At 35.2% G+C, this 15,992-nt stretch overlaps 2 protein-coding genes across 3 annotated transcripts in view; one reads left to right on the top strand and one right to left on the bottom strand.

Annotated features, from left to right (window-relative positions):
- The window catches only part of LOC111511929 (synaptotagmin-15), a 475,338-nt gene that overhangs the window by 337,161 nt on the left and 122,185 nt on the right, over positions 1 to 15,992 (bottom strand). The gene's annotated exons all lie outside the window — the stretch shown is intronic.
- LOC141482565 (uncharacterized) lies at positions 1,886 to 2,425 on the top strand. Its single transcript, XM_074176056.1, has one exon. It carries the CDS (start codon positions 1,886 to 1,888, stop codon positions 2,423 to 2,425), a length of 540 nt encoding a protein of 179 aa, XP_074032157.1.

The following is a 15,992-nucleotide window of genomic DNA, read 5'->3' as shown; positions in this document are numbered from 1 at the left end:
CATAATTAAATTGATAATTATAGGCTCCGTAAATTTTACGATTTGTTAATTATTTCTATTGTTCCTATTGGTCAATCGAAAAAGAAGCGGAAATAGGGCCGTGACGTCACCACCCTACCACATTCGATTTTTAATAATTAATTACGGGAAAACTACGGTATTTAGAGAGATGAAACAAAGTGCACTGTTTTTCAATTTGAAATTTCTATCAAGTGAACTATAAAACAAAAAACAAGCCCATTCATTCAACTGTGTTGTGGTATATGCTGATCGATAGAGAATTTTATACTCAATACATTGAAGCTCTCAATGTCTTTCAAAATTATATTTTTTTGTCTATTTTTCGGCTCATTACTATATGATGTCGTCAAGCGAATTTCGGCCAATTTTCGTCTACGAATTCGAATTGAACCATAGCGTTGCCGAAACAGACCGGAAAATTTACCAGGCATTTGGCATTGATAGTGTTAATGAACGTTGGTTTGCGAAATTTCGTTCCGGATATTTTAGCCTTGAAGATGAGCCACGAAGTGGTCGACTCTTAGTAATCTAGGTCAAGGATTTGAGGATCCTCTTGAAGACTACCCTGTAACAAACGGTGCGTGGAATGGCGAAATAATTGAGAAATAATAATCGTGCGGTTTTTGATGGTTTAAAAAATATGGAAAAGGTCAAAAGACTAGAATAATGGGTGTCCAATGATTTGAACGATTTACAGAAATTGTTTCAAGGTTGCTGAACCAAAACAATCCTTTATTGGATCAGATCGACGTGTGTGATGAAAAATGAATCCTCTATGACAACAGGATACGTTAAGGACAGTGTTTGGACACCGATGAGCCATCCAGGCATTTCCCAAAGACGAAAACCCACAAAAAAAATTTACTACAGAACGGACGCCATGTTGACATTTGTGTTTTGAGGTTGGAAAGAAATTTGTTAGTGGTCATTTGTTTTTTGTTTTTCGGTAAGTTTTTTTTTGTTATTTTACTGTCCTATAATTTTATATTTCGAAGCATTTTGTGTTTGAGGTGATCGCGTAGAATTTAAAACATTATTGTCACTCCAACAAGATTATTCTTCGAATCGTAATATTTTTTGAGGCTATGTACAAAATGACATACAACCACTATGGACAAAACGACATGTGTCATTTTGTCCGTAGAGAGGAATTTTTTAAGTAAATCTACGTAAATCTTTTTAATTTACAGGACAAGTAATCGGCAATCATGGAGTCAAGAAGCGATGAAAAAAGCTATTGAAGCTGTTAAAGAGACCTTCAAAGTGCCACAAGCTACACTAAGGCGGCATGCTTTGGAACAAAATAAAACAGTTGCACCTGCAGCAAAAGGTTTAGGCCGATTTCAGCTAACATTTCCTCTTGAAATTGAGAGACAATTGGTTGAGCACATCAAGCTACTTGAAACTCGCATGTTTGGATTAACGCGTACAATGGTCCAAGAACTCGCTTTCGAATTGGCTGAAAAAAATGGCTTTTCACACAGTTTTAATAGAGATAAGGGTAAAGCTGGCCAGGAGTGGCTAGATGGATTTTTAAAACGCCATAAAGACATATCTTTACGAAAACCGGAGCCTACCTCCGCAGCCAGAGCCCAAGCTTTCAATAGACCTCAAGTAAGAAAGTTTTTCGATAACTATCAAGAATACATAGACAAACACAAATTAAACTCAAACTGGATCTACAATGTGGACGAATCGGGGCTGTCTACTGTCCAAAGACCTTAAAAGATCCTGGCTACCGCTGGCAGGAAGCAAGTAGATACCATTACAAGCGCGGAGCGGGGATCTAATGTGACAGTTGTGTGTTGCATGAACGCAGCTGGGTCGTATGTACCTCCTTTCATGATTTTCCCAAGGAAAAAATATGAAAAACGATTTCGTGGATGAAGCACCAACTGGTACGGTAGGAGTAGCTCAAGAAAGCGGGTGGATGACCACTAAAATTTTCGTGAAGTGGCTCCAGCATTTTCAAAGCTTTGTAAAATCTAGTCATAATGATAAAGTCCTTCTTATTGTCGATGGCCATGCCAGCCATAAGTCATTCGAAGCTTTGAACTTTGCCAAGGAGAATGGAATCGAAATTGTTTGTCTTCCTCCACACTGCACCCATCGTATGCAGCCTCTCGATGTGTGCTTTTATGGACCGCTCAAGACATATTTTAACCAAGAAATTTCTGTCTGGCTTAGAAATCATCTAGGAAGAGTGGTGACAGCTCTTCAGATCGGATATTTATTTAATCAAGCTTATGGAAAGACTGCTTCAGTTCAAAATGCATGCAATGGTTTCAAAAACACTGGACTATCGCCAGTTAATCCAGACATATTTCCAGATCACTTTTTTGAACCAGCTGAAACAACAAATATGCCAATAGCTTCCACAGCTGATAACTCAGACTCAATCTAGGATCAGAACCTTCCATCGATGCCAATAGAACCGGAGGCTGGCGAGTTTATGGCCCAGGAACAGAATAAGGCCCCTGAATCTTCATCAAAGCCACCCACTAGTTCTTGTAAACCATTTACTTCATCGGATTCTTCAGACGCAATAGCAGTCACTAATGATATTCATAACACACTGACTGGCCCGTTAGACATTTCCCAACCATCCACAAGTTCAATTGCATCGACAAGTTCTTTAGCTGTTCCAGTTAATGTCATTTCTCCAGTTCCCAGTGGTAAATTTATAAGTGGACAGGGTAAACGAAAGCCAAAGAAACGAACGAACATTCCTACTTACGTCATCACCAAATATGGCAGAATTAAAGTACAAACGAGAGATTGCAGCTGAAAAACCAACTCGTTAAAGGAAACAAGCAGTTACTAAGTCCCTTTACATTGATGATGACTCAAATGAAGAGCGCTCTGATCAAGAAGACGAAGAAGATGATTGTGCCTGTATTTACTGCAACGATCTCTACTCACGTTCAAAGCCTGGTGAGGGGTGGTTGAGGTGCAATCGGTGCAGTCGTTGGGTTCACGCAGCCTGTGCTGATTTGCCAAAGCGTACCAAAAATTTTGTTTGCGAATTGTGCAATTAATTTTTATTGTTATATCTTATTTTATCATTTTTGTTATGTTGATGGCTGTGTATGTCATTTAGTCCATACGACTCGTGTCGTATGGATTTTTCTTAATCTTGGACGTACTTCCCCTATACTCATGAAAATGAACAAAACTTTTGAAACAACCTATTATGAAATTTAGTTCTCCATTTCTGCAGCCTACAACTGAAAACGACATAAAATATATTATATCGCAACTCAAGAATAAAAGGTCTCCTGGCTATGATGATATCAAAGCAGAATATATGAAACTGGTGTCTGATTATATATCGAAACCACTAACCCTCATCTCTCAAAATGGCTGTTATAACGCCTATATATAAAAGTGGAGAAAAAACCGATTTAGCAAACTATAAACCAATCTCACTCATAACTAGTCTTGCTTAAGTTTTCGAGAAGGTTATTCAAAAGAGATTGAATATGTTTCTCGAAAAACACCAGTTGTTGTCAGAATCACAACACGGCTTCAGAGAGAATATGTCCACACAAGACCCAATAAAAAAACTAACCCAGCAAATTTATTCATGTTCGGATGAATCAAAACCTTCTATTGCTGTTTTCGTAGACCTTGGGAAAGCTTTCGACACCGTCGACCACTCTATCTTACTGAATCTTCTGAACGATATGGGAATTAGAGGTATAGCGAATAATCTTTTCAAAAGTTATCTTTACAACACAGAGCAAAGTGTTAAAGTGGGCAATCATATAAGTGGAGAGAAAATTATTACTCGTGGTGTACCCTAGAGGACGGTGTTAGGACTAATCCTATTTAATATTTATTTGAATAACCTTTTCCTACAAGACATCAACTCCAACATTCCGAGTTTCGCCGATGATACTGTGCTGTTTTGCGAAGACGAAAACTGGTTTAATTTGAAATAGAAATTAGAACATGACCTTCATCAAATCGAATTGTGGTTCGACCTCAGGCTCTTATCTATCAACTTTGAGAGAATCTATTACGTATCATTCAGTAGTTATGACAACTCTCTACCAGAATATGACATCAAAATCTCCAATAAGGAAGTCATCAAACCCACAAAGAAAAGAAAATATCTTGGAATAATTTTAGACAGAAATCTCAGATGAAACCAACACATAGACCACATAGTTCAAAAATTACGTTGCATACTTTACACATGTAAGAGGATAGCAAACATACTCAATGAAAAACAAAAAATTATGTTATATAAGAGTTTAGTAGAGCCCCATCTGAGATATGGTGTAATTGGTTCGGGTGGAGTTTCGAAAACTCATCTACATTCCCTTGAGGTTATGCAGAAGAGATTTATCAGATGTATCCTACGGAAAGGTTACGACTACCCTAGCGATCTACTTTATTCAAAATCTGGAATATTTGATCCCAGAGAGCTGTTTTTTATAAATATTACTGCTGTTCCGCATAAAAACAAAAAAGAGTTAACAACCTATCACCATAAATACCTATGCTACACGTCGATATAATAGTATCGTCATACCATTAATGCTCAAATCAATTGGGCAGTAATCCTTCCGGTATTTAGGACCAAAACTCTACTGTTTTCTTTCTGAAAATTCAAGATGCGAAACAAATCTCAAAAAATTCATGACAAAGATTAAATTATTTGTCAAAAATATACCACGAGCAGATATACATAGACAAATGTAAATTTAAATACTCACTTTCACGATTGTGGATATATATTGTGTATTGATTTGTTTTTAGTCTGGAATCCTCATGATTAAAATCTCTATATCCATTGATTGTTTGATTTTTTTATATTATGTCCAAATGTGTCCAGTTCGTAGTTATGTTTTTATCCATACTTAGTACCCATTCAATACATTAGTTTATTTTGATTCTTCATATTCTGTTTGAATATGTCCAGTTTAAACTTATATTATTATCTATATCTAGTACTTATTTCAATAGATTTATTGGTTTTATTCATTTATTTTCTTTTTAAATGTAGCTATTTTGAATTTATATCTTAGTACTTGATTTAAAGCATGAATCTCATCCAATGTCAGATTCAGTACTCTCATTCCTCACACACAGGCAGATCATTTGTTCACTCTTCATTTCTATATGTACATGTATATTTCCTGTAAACAATCTTAAGAAAGTGAATAAATACATATTATTATTATATTATTATTATTATTATTTAAAGTCACTGTGAGCATCAGGTCATCTGTGGTCATCAGGATACTGATGAGGCTACGGTAATTTGCTATCTTACGAGTATGTTGATGAGGGTAGTTAGAATAGTTATTGATAGTTTAATCCATATGAGTTGGTTTGTAAACTGCGAAATCGTGTTTTTTGTTAATTTATATGATTTTGCGGTCCGAAGAGTTATTTGTTTCTAGTTTTATTGTGAAAATTTTATGTTTTCGTGGATGGGGTCAATATGTCGATGTGTTCCTGAGAAGCCACTAAAAAGCAACTTCTTCAAAATTGATCCATACCAAAACTTACTTGTGAGATTTATTTCGAGATTTTAAGCATAAAAAGTTTATGAATTCACGACACGTCTTTCGCCATTCAATAGCTTGCTTCCTCAAAGAAGATTTTATCAACCACTTTTAGATTGAAACACTTAATATTGTAAAAACATCACAAAGATCTACGGTCCGATCAGATTATCCAGTTTCAAATGTGTCAAAAGAGCGGATACAATCATTCCTTCAACTAGGAAAAGCAGTATAAGTAAAAAAGGTAAGAATACTTATTCAATAGTTGAAAATAAGTGAAAAACAGGTCAATTGATTGAAAAATATTACAATGAAAGCGTGATTATCTGGTAATGATAGTTCATTAGATATTGGGAATTTTAATACTTGATTTCCATACTTTCCAGAAGATCAAGTTTCAGACCTATCTTCTAGAAATGAAGGATTTTGAATTCATGATTGAACTCATGTCCCTCTGTAGGGAGGTGAGTTATTATTGATTTTCAACGCTGTATTTACACTTTTATTATTTTTTAATCAGGAATGTTCAAACTAGGTTGGCCCATACCCCTCGCAGCATGCAAAACATGTCTAACTTTTATGTCTCTCAACAACAAACCAAACACGCAAAACAGCTGAAACTGTGAACTTATGTTCGAGACGAGTGTACCAACATAAAAAAATTCATCAGTTCTCCAGAAATTTGGCAGAAACATTTTTCAGTAGAAACCTTAGAAATAAAATTATTGAGAATAACATCAGTGACGCACGAACAATATTAATTCAGCAAGAGTATTTTGTAAAAATATAAAAATTGTGGTTCACTGTTTCCCGGTGACTTGACTCTCATAAATTATCTGTGAAAGGTCCTTGAAGATGGGGAACCTCATCAATTTGCAAATCATAAAATAATTCAGCAAGGAATTATTCAAAACAGACCGCATCATTATAACCAGAAAAAGAAACCATCCAATGTTGATTTTTTTCATTGTGGCAGTAATAATTTATACCTAACAATAACAATGATACCATATTATTTTTATGTCTGTGTGTTTCTACATTGCTCAAATACACTCATTGACAATGTTCAATAGAATTGAATCAATAACTTTTATTATTATTGGTGATTCACTTTAGAATATTGATAGGTAAAATGGAAATTGTTGAAATATTTTTGAAGCAATTTTGGTATTAGTGAAGATAAACAACCTGACATCAAGTGGCTGCAGGAAATTCAATTTTATCATCAGAATTGAATTGTTGGCTTAGAAATAATACGGAGACACTTCAAGGAAAATAGTGTTTCAGAAAAATAATATTACTTCTTGCCTCTTTTTTCCTGAACATTATCCAAAACGAGCACCTATCACCAGAAATACAATATTCTTTTTGATGCGCGTTTCGTCAACCAAGTTGGCGTCTTTAGATCAAATTTTCTTTGTTTGAAGGTGGTTAACAATGTTTCGTGGTGTATTTCATCAGTTCGGACTTCCATTGTCGAATATAATATAAATTGATTTGATAACCCTGAAAAAATCAAAAAAGATATACCGAAAATAACAATTTTATTAAACAAAAAACTGAAATTACAAAGAAATAACATATAACAACAACCAAACAAATAAAAATTGAAATATTGATGAAAGCTGAAAAAATTTAAAAATCAAAAATATTATTAACAAAAAATGAAAAAATTAAAAGATTTCAAACCAAGTTATATCACAACGTTTCAATTGTTAGTATCCACAATCGTCTTCGGGTGATAACTGGGATTTTTGGTTTTTTGTTTAATAAAATTGTTATTTTCGGTTAATCTTTTTTGATTTTTTCAGAGTTATCAAATCAATTTATATTATATTAGACAATGGAAGTCCGAACTGATGAAATTCAAATTTTCTTCATCTCCTGTGTGTTTGTTGCAGAGTCCCCTGCTGGCAGACATTTTAACGGATGATTTGAAACGAAAACCACACAGTAAACCGCTTGTTGGGAAGTTTTTTGATTGGTAAAGATATATCGGTGACATTCTAGCATATTTCACAGAAACAAATACTTGGGTGTTTAAATATTTTATCACTTATCTGCACCCTTCCATCACATTCACTATGAGAATGGAAGAAAATGATTCAATTAGTTTTCTGGATTTGACAATAACAAAAATCAATAATATACACAATTTTTCGTAAACCGTCCCATATGGATATGGGACATATCCATATGGGACTACCACAAAGTAGTAGCATTCAACAGCATGATCCACATACTAGTGAATGCTGTTTTGTCGAATATAAATTTCAGTGAGGAACTGAATCTAATGGAACATATTGCGATTCTACAATGGTTATGATGAAAGTGTTTCCACTTTGCACAAAACTATGCAGTCAAGCCATGAAGGAAATTCACCCGAGAAATAAAGTGCTCAACTATACGATTCAGATTTGTTCAAAGCGTCATAACTGGTGAGGAATCCAATCGTTCCAATGGAAGAGCCCAGGAGAGCCAAAACCAAAAAAACATGCCAAGTTCGATCAAATGTCCAGGTTTTGCCCACTACAAAAACAATCCTTTCAGGCCAGTCCTAACTTACCTTCACTGCAGATTAATGGACTGACACCTCTCAGGAAACAACTATTTCCCTGGCTAATACCATGAAAGGCGTTGAATTATATACGACAGGTGTCAGTGCAGGATTCTCTACTGAAGTTATTCCTGCATATGCTGTTGACTGTTTCTGCATGTTGTTCATTTGCTTATACGAAGAATTTAAGCACATTCGGAAATGCGGTTGGTTATCTCATTCACAAGCAGATGGGGCGATGACAAACATGTTGTTTGTCGTTCGCTTCAGTTTGATGGATAATACCCTGAAGGAATTCGATTCTCAATTATGGAAAATAATCGATTTTATGTTGATGATAGACATTTTCTTTCACTGACTAGTGGCCTAACAGTTCGAAACTAGTCTGCAAGTGTGTTCCAATAATTGAAAATCGATTCCGGCAGTTGTATCGCCAACAACATATGCAAGAATAAATTCAATGAAGAATCCTGCACTGACACGTGCAGGATTCTTCGCCCTTCGTAGTATTAGCCAGAGGTGTAGTTGTTTTCTGATAGGTGTCAGTCCATCAACCTACAGTGTAGGTAAGTTGAGACCGGCCTGAAAGAATTGTTCTCGTATATAATTAGAATATGTGTAATTGTCTTTACTGTCAAAAACATAAATGAGTAAGTAAAGTAATAAGTAAAGGTTGAACAGTAACTGAGAGGAGTTGCGATACTAAGATTGGCATTTTCGTTAAGTACAAAAGACATTCTCAGTAATAATGAACTGATATTCAGGACTTGTATAATATCGAACGAGTAATGCACCTGCTCACTCGTCATTGCTTGTTAGTAATTTTTCTCCAGCCACCCTATCCACCAGATTTGCCCCCCTGCGACTTTTTTCTGTTTCCAAGATTGAAGAGAAACCCTTGGAAGGAGGGCGTTTTGTGACGAATGCAGAGCTGTGAGGATATACCAAAACCAGATTTGCCCCCCTGCGACTTTTTTCCATTTCCAAGATTGAAGAAACCCTTGGGAGGAGGGCGTTTTGTGACGATTGCAGAGTTGAGAGGACATACCAAAAAGTGCATATCAGAACTACTTCGAGGATTGGAAAAAACGCCGGCACAGGTGTATTATATCTGTGGGGGGCTACTTTGAAGTGTACATAATATAAATTATAGAATAAATGAATATTTCTTGAGAAAAAAAAGTCATCTGAGTTGAATTTGATTATGAACCTCAAGTTTGACTTCCTCAACTAGTGTCTTGAACACCAACACTGAAGAGTTGTTTGGAGCTGATACATTTATTTCAAAGTACAAAAGTGAAAGTGAAGTCCTCAGAAAAACTATCTTGAAGTAGAAAGCTATTAATAACGAAAGTGAAAATAAGACACAGGTGGGCCAGAAGAAGCGACAATATTTTCGAATCACTACGAACCGCATTACAATATCTGCATACCGCTTATTGGGAATGGAAAAGTTGTGTTATGGGCAGAATATATATGAAGTGATCTTTTACATATTGTAAAAAAACGACCAAAATTTCATTGTCTCAGAAGAAGATTGGCAGAAAAAAGGCGATCTATTTTGTTCAAACGTCTCAATATTTTTGACATAATTTTAAGGATTCTGTAATTTTTTTATTTATCATTTTTGAACCTGGAGTCGAGCTGTAATCTCAAAATATCCATTGTATCCATTCCTCTTTGTTTGAAACTGGAAACTGGAAACTACTAGTAGTAGTGCTAGAACACTCGAGAATGCTGTAAAAACCGAAACCTTGGTCGTATTATTTTGTATTTGTATTAATGTATTGATATTAATACGACCAATGCTAGAACACTTGAGAATGGTGTGAAAACCGAAACCTTGGTCGTATTAATGTCAATACATTAAGTAAGTGGAAATTAGACAAAGTATTTTATTCCTATATCTAATTGAATAGAAAGTTTTGTTTACCATTTTACGTAGTACGGATTAAGGGTTAAATAACAAATGGATATTAAAATGCCATTTGTCTTCTGGTAGATATATTAGATATTGTTGTGGAATTGGCCGCGGTGGTAGTGCTACCGACTCACGATCGGAAGACCGTGGGTTCGATTCCTGCCTCGACCAGATATTTTTCTCGAGAGAATTCATCTGGTTGAAGCTGGGATGATTCTACAACCGTGTTAGGAATCACACGTTGAAAGATAAGACCTCGTTAGTCCTTAGCTCGCACAAGTTTGTCAACTTCTGAGAGTTGTCGTTCGTATGGAGGCGACAGCTGATTAACGGAAAAACATATTTTGAAACACATATTTCAACACATATTTAAAACATATAAAAATCAGTTTATGTAGAGGCAAATTCGGATAATTGTGATATTCTCAGAACAGTTTAATATTCTTAGAAAACCAGCATTGATTTTTTGTTGTGAACAATAAACCCATATGGGTTCTTGTAAATATAGTCAAAGTGGATAATGAAGGATATAATTTGGGTAATCCGAGAGCGAAATTCTGAGAAAAAAACAACAAAAATTTTGTTGTGAATAATAAATTAATTTTAGAATGCCTTTTAATATTATGACAAATGAATTATTGATAATTTTATACGATAAATGATTATTTTATCTGATCTTGACAGAAAATAAATAATAATTGCACAAGGAATTAGTCAGAATCACAATCACTATTTTCTTCTTCAGTTTCGGAACTAGAATCTTTACCTAAATTTATAATCAGATTCTCCGTACTTTCGTCAATGGAAAGTTCTACTTCCAAGAATGTTTCTTTCCACTATTTTGCGTGACCATAGCGTTTCTTCCACTCTTCAGCACTAAATTCGTCAAAAAAAAGTTGCAGATAAATGTTGGACATCCGTAACATGAAAACACAAATGTTTTTCTATCACGCATTGCTTCAGTGATGCCCTTACTAATTCGATGGGATTCAAATCTGAGTGGTAGAGAGATAATCGTAAAACACTATGGCCATGTTGAGGTAAAATTTCATCTATCTCGAACGTTTTAAATTTTGGCTCATGAAATTTAATAAGGTTGTACAAATCAGACCTTAACCATTCTATAATATCTTGTTTTCTACTGAACATTGTGATAAGGCGCATTGTCAATAACCACGACTGAATTTGGAGGTAGGTAAGGAATTAATTCTTCTTCCAATTTTTTATAATTGCTAAAATTCATTTCGTGATGGTAGTCTCCAGTAATTGGATTTGATTTAAAAATCAGTTGAGCACTGGAAATGAAGCCCTTCTCCCCTCAGCATGAACAATAATTAATCGTTGTCCTTTTGAAATGGGCTTAGCTAGTCCTTCATTGTAGCAGGGAGCCCACGATGCAAAATGAGGATTTACTCGAGCGTCATTGAGACATATTAGGTTGAAAAGCTCAGATGATAAGAAGAATAAAATGTTATATAATATATACCTTTCCATAAGTGGGGAAAGCGGCTATAGATTTTTAAATATGTAAAAAAATACTGTTGCATGGACATACTCGAGCGCGTCAGATATTGATAGCATCAATGTCCTACGTATTTTTAATAATGTTGGTATGCTAATCTGATCATTTGCATGATGTGGGTGGTTGTACGTAAGGGTTGAAAATGAAAAGAAAAAAAAAATTTCGAGCGCGTCAGATTTTCTGAGGGGGGTGTTAAGCGCAACGAAAAGAAGCTCTCATTCAATAATCTGACAATTTCGATCTGACGTAAACTCGCGGCCATTATTATAATGTGCAAAAAAAATTCGCCATTTTGAAATACTCAAGCGCGTCAGATTGAGATATATGGTTCATCTCCATGTTTTAGACGTGCTGTCTCATAATCTGACGATTATCTAGAGGGATTGATTTAATCTGACAAAAACAATATTTTTTTTTTATTTTTTTCAATTCATTGAACTTGATTAATTGAAAAGCTCAGGAAATAGCATGCAAATAAATAAGTAGAATACTTGTATTAAAAAAAAAAAAACATTTTTTTAAAATGCTCAAAAAAATTAAATTTTTCCTAATCAATTGATTAATTAATGAAGAAAAGAGAAATGGAAGTTTCTATGTTTTTAACCACTTTTATTTGTAACTAACGTTACTGCAGTTTCGTCCTATAAGGACGAAACTTGTATAAGTTTGAAAATGTCCTTATATATTGTGTAAGTTTGAAAATGTCCTTATAGGACGAAACTGCAGTAACGTTACAAATAAAAGTGGTAAAAACATAGAAATTTAAATTTCTCTTTTCTTCATTATGATTTCCTACCACGTACTAACGGCTACATCCATCATTTAATTGATTAATTAATCATTATCTTCATCTTCATCACGAACGAGTCTCTGTGATCAGCTGTGATGGCGTCATGGCAGCAGAATTCAGAGTGGGGACGGAGTGAGAGAGTAATAGATGGAGAAAAAGTGAATAGAGAATAGAGGAATAGAAACTCGGAAAGGGAAATATAGGGAAATCGTCAGATTATAATTTTTCGTTATTTTCTTCAAAAAAAAATTAGCTCGCTCGAGAATGTCGAAATGACGTTATTTTTTTACAACTTTGGTGCCCTTCCCTTCCTTTACGTCACTATCAAATTGTCAGATTACTGGAATATGCACTTTTTAGCAGGTAACTAACTCAACCTACCTTAATCTGACGCGCTCGAGAATTTCTGATGATCAATTTCTTTTTACTAATCTGATCCTTTATCCCTCACAGGCGGCCTTATATATGGGGCTCATATTTGGTGGAAGTACTTAACCGGGTACAAGGTATCCCCCTTCATATTAATCTGCTGCGTTTTACTAAATCCCGAAATCCCCGCTTGGGCTCCCCTATTATTGGAATTATAGTTCCAACAAGTACCGTTTCAACGGTATGCGAAGCATGAACATATGTTTCATCCATATACAATCATTTTGATGAATTGTCTGTACGACTTCATGACACGTAAAAAAGCTATCCTCAATTGACGAATATCATGTCTCTCCATTAATATTTTACTATTTGTTATCGTTTTTCCTCAGCGGAATCCCATCGAAGAGAATCTTCTCCTACTGTGTATCCAGTTTCTTTAAACATTCGGCATTGTAGGCACAATTTTGTCAGTGGTATAACTATTTATAATAATTCTACGTAACAAACTTTGTGTTTCTAAGTGTGTTTAAGGCTTTTCCCTATTTTTCGTTCTAGTTAACGATTTAAAAGAACTTGCACCTGATTCTATATCCCTCTATTCTATAACAATTCTTCGAATACTTCTATTGCAGCAATCACTCTTTCGTACAACTTATCTAATGGAATGTAATGTACACCCGACGTCTTTTCTTTCTTCATATATATGAAAATATTTAAAACAATTTCACGACTTTGACTATTTGAAATATGTTAATGCAATTCACTTATAAACTCTATCACTAACTATTGCCCACTCTTATATTAACGTACAGCCAAAGCTACTGAACCTAGAATTTTGAAATATACAGGTTCTTTGTATAGCGTAAATAAGCATCAAGAAAGGAAATCATAGGAGAAACATAGGGGTGTGAAGATTGTATTGAATTTCGTCAGTTTTGAAGTAGGAAATCTGAAGTTTTAGGTTGATAAAAAAATAAAGTATTTGTTTAAAATAGTCTTGAATATGTTATGGCCGATTATCGGCCGATTCCATCACATATTTATATTTTCAATTTGAATCGAAACATTATTCTGAATACCAATACCAATCGAGCAACCAGCAAAAGATAATACGCCATACTGATTCTTCTTATAGTATTAGTAAATAACAAAGTTTTCCAGAATTTGGATGTTTACGGTTCGAATAATCTAACAGACTGATAACAGATTTCTACACATCTACTGCACATCTTCAGGGAGGGGCCATACAGCTGCCGGCCATGACTCAGTCCGGCAGCTGTATGATGTGTAAATTTGCAACTTAGCCCTCAATAAAAAGCCCATATATTGTTTCTCAAGAGCGTCTTTTTTTTATTTCTTCATGACTATATTATTTGAGTCCAAACACCGATTTATAAAGTTAACGTGATACGTCTCTGCATTCCTATCTTTTTTGAAATTGTGGCGACTATCATCTACATCTATAATTTTTCTGTTTGCCGAATCTCGACTCAAACATTTTTTTTTCCAAGAGGTTTGGAGACTACGTGACTTGACAATAATTCCAGCCCATCCTGATAAATTACTCTATCTCAAAAAACATTTGGGATTCGACCAAGGGGCTACAAAATTCAGTCTTCATTCGAGAATATTTGTTACGCTAAATGCACACACACCGATTTTGGACGGTCGATTTTATACCGGTCGTCCAAATTCCAAAAGTGAACCACATGTGGGTACGGGACCTGGCACACACGCCGACCAGTGATCGGCGTCGATCACCGGTAAGCATGTGTGCAAGGTGCCGTTGCTACATGTGGCTCACTATTGGAATTCGGACGACCGGTATAAAATCGGCCGTCCACAATCGGCGTGTGGGCAGTTAGCCTTACAATACATACCATCTTACGCTAGTTGCCCACACACCGATTTTGGACGGCCGACTTTGTACCGGTCGTCCAAATTCCAATAGTGAACCACATGCGGGAACGGAACCTGGCACACACGCCGACCGGTGATCGTCGCCGGTAAAATACCGGTGAGCAGCCGTCCACTGTCACTGTATCGCCGGCAGTACCGGGAAGTAGTGGCGTACATGTCTAAATACACTCTTGCATACTCACCGGTTTTTTACCAACCATTCCAGTCTCGAATGCTCGGTGAAATTGTAGTTACAACGCATTAACTTCGTTTTGGTAATGCGTGCTAATTACAACAACAAAGCAACTGATTGTTTGACCGATAAAAATCCGGTGAGTGTGCAAGCACCCGCTACCAATAAAATATCGGCCGATTTTATACGGGCCGTCCAAAATCGGTGTGTGTGCAACTAGTGTTACCGCGTATCACAAAATTCAGTTCATTGTTCGCAAGTACCGTAGAAACATACTGTTGAAAGACATAACGTCCCACCACATACCGTTAATAATACCAATCTCGTCTAAGTTTTTTAAAACATATTTTTTTGTTTTCATACATTGAGGCTTATACTATAAACTAATAGTAAATAATATATTGATTAGATATCAATTTATCTGGTCAAAAAATTATTGGTGACATCTAATTACTTTTTTAAATTGAAAAATTTGGATTGAAACCATAATTAAAAAACACTTCAGCTGAAGTAATGCATGAATAAAGGTTTTAGATAGATTTCATTCAAAGAAAAGGTCAAAGGAAGATCTGAACAAAGTCAAACTATATCTGCGGATTCTTCAGCATTCAGCATTAAAACAAGACTGATGTTGTAAATTATAAAATCTAGAAATCTAAAATCTAGAAAGCACACGTGTGAATCAATCATAACGATCGATTAGAGAAAGTGCTCATAAAAATATTCCGTGGCGAAATTCTTTATTCGATATGTCTCATTCCATGCTTTTACTCACCATTAAAATTTCGATCTCTGAATATTTTTTTTTCGAATCTTGCGAGATATGCTGCTACTAATAAGTGAAAGAGCAATGTTTTGTTTCGATTCAGTTTTTTGGGAGCATGTAATTGAATTATAATTTGATATATTAAGATATATTACATCATTCCTGGTTTTATGGCTGATTACTTTTATTTCAATAATGTTGAATAAAGTAAATTGCCTATTGGTACAACTCGGTGTAAAACGAGTTAATCACATAACTCAGTTGTGGATATCCACTGCTGGAAATCGATTGTTTCATCCATCGTACTAAAATAATATAACTGAATGTTGGGAAACTGTTCCATTGTCCACAAAAACTTGACAAAGCAATTCAATTTTACAAAAACTGTAGCTCTCTTCTGAGATTGGAAATTGAAAGTGTGGCGATTACAAA

Source organism: Leptinotarsa decemlineata, unplaced genomic scaffold, assembly GCF_025532065.1.
Source record: "Leptinotarsa decemlineata unplaced genomic scaffold, Ldec_3_MD MMD2_tig00001393_RagTag_RagTag, whole genome shotgun sequence".
Lineage (NCBI taxonomy): Eukaryota > Metazoa > Arthropoda > Insecta > Coleoptera > Chrysomelidae > Leptinotarsa > Leptinotarsa decemlineata.
The sequence above is the reverse complement of the archived record's forward strand: the minus strand, read 5'-3'. Positions and strand labels throughout refer to the sequence as shown.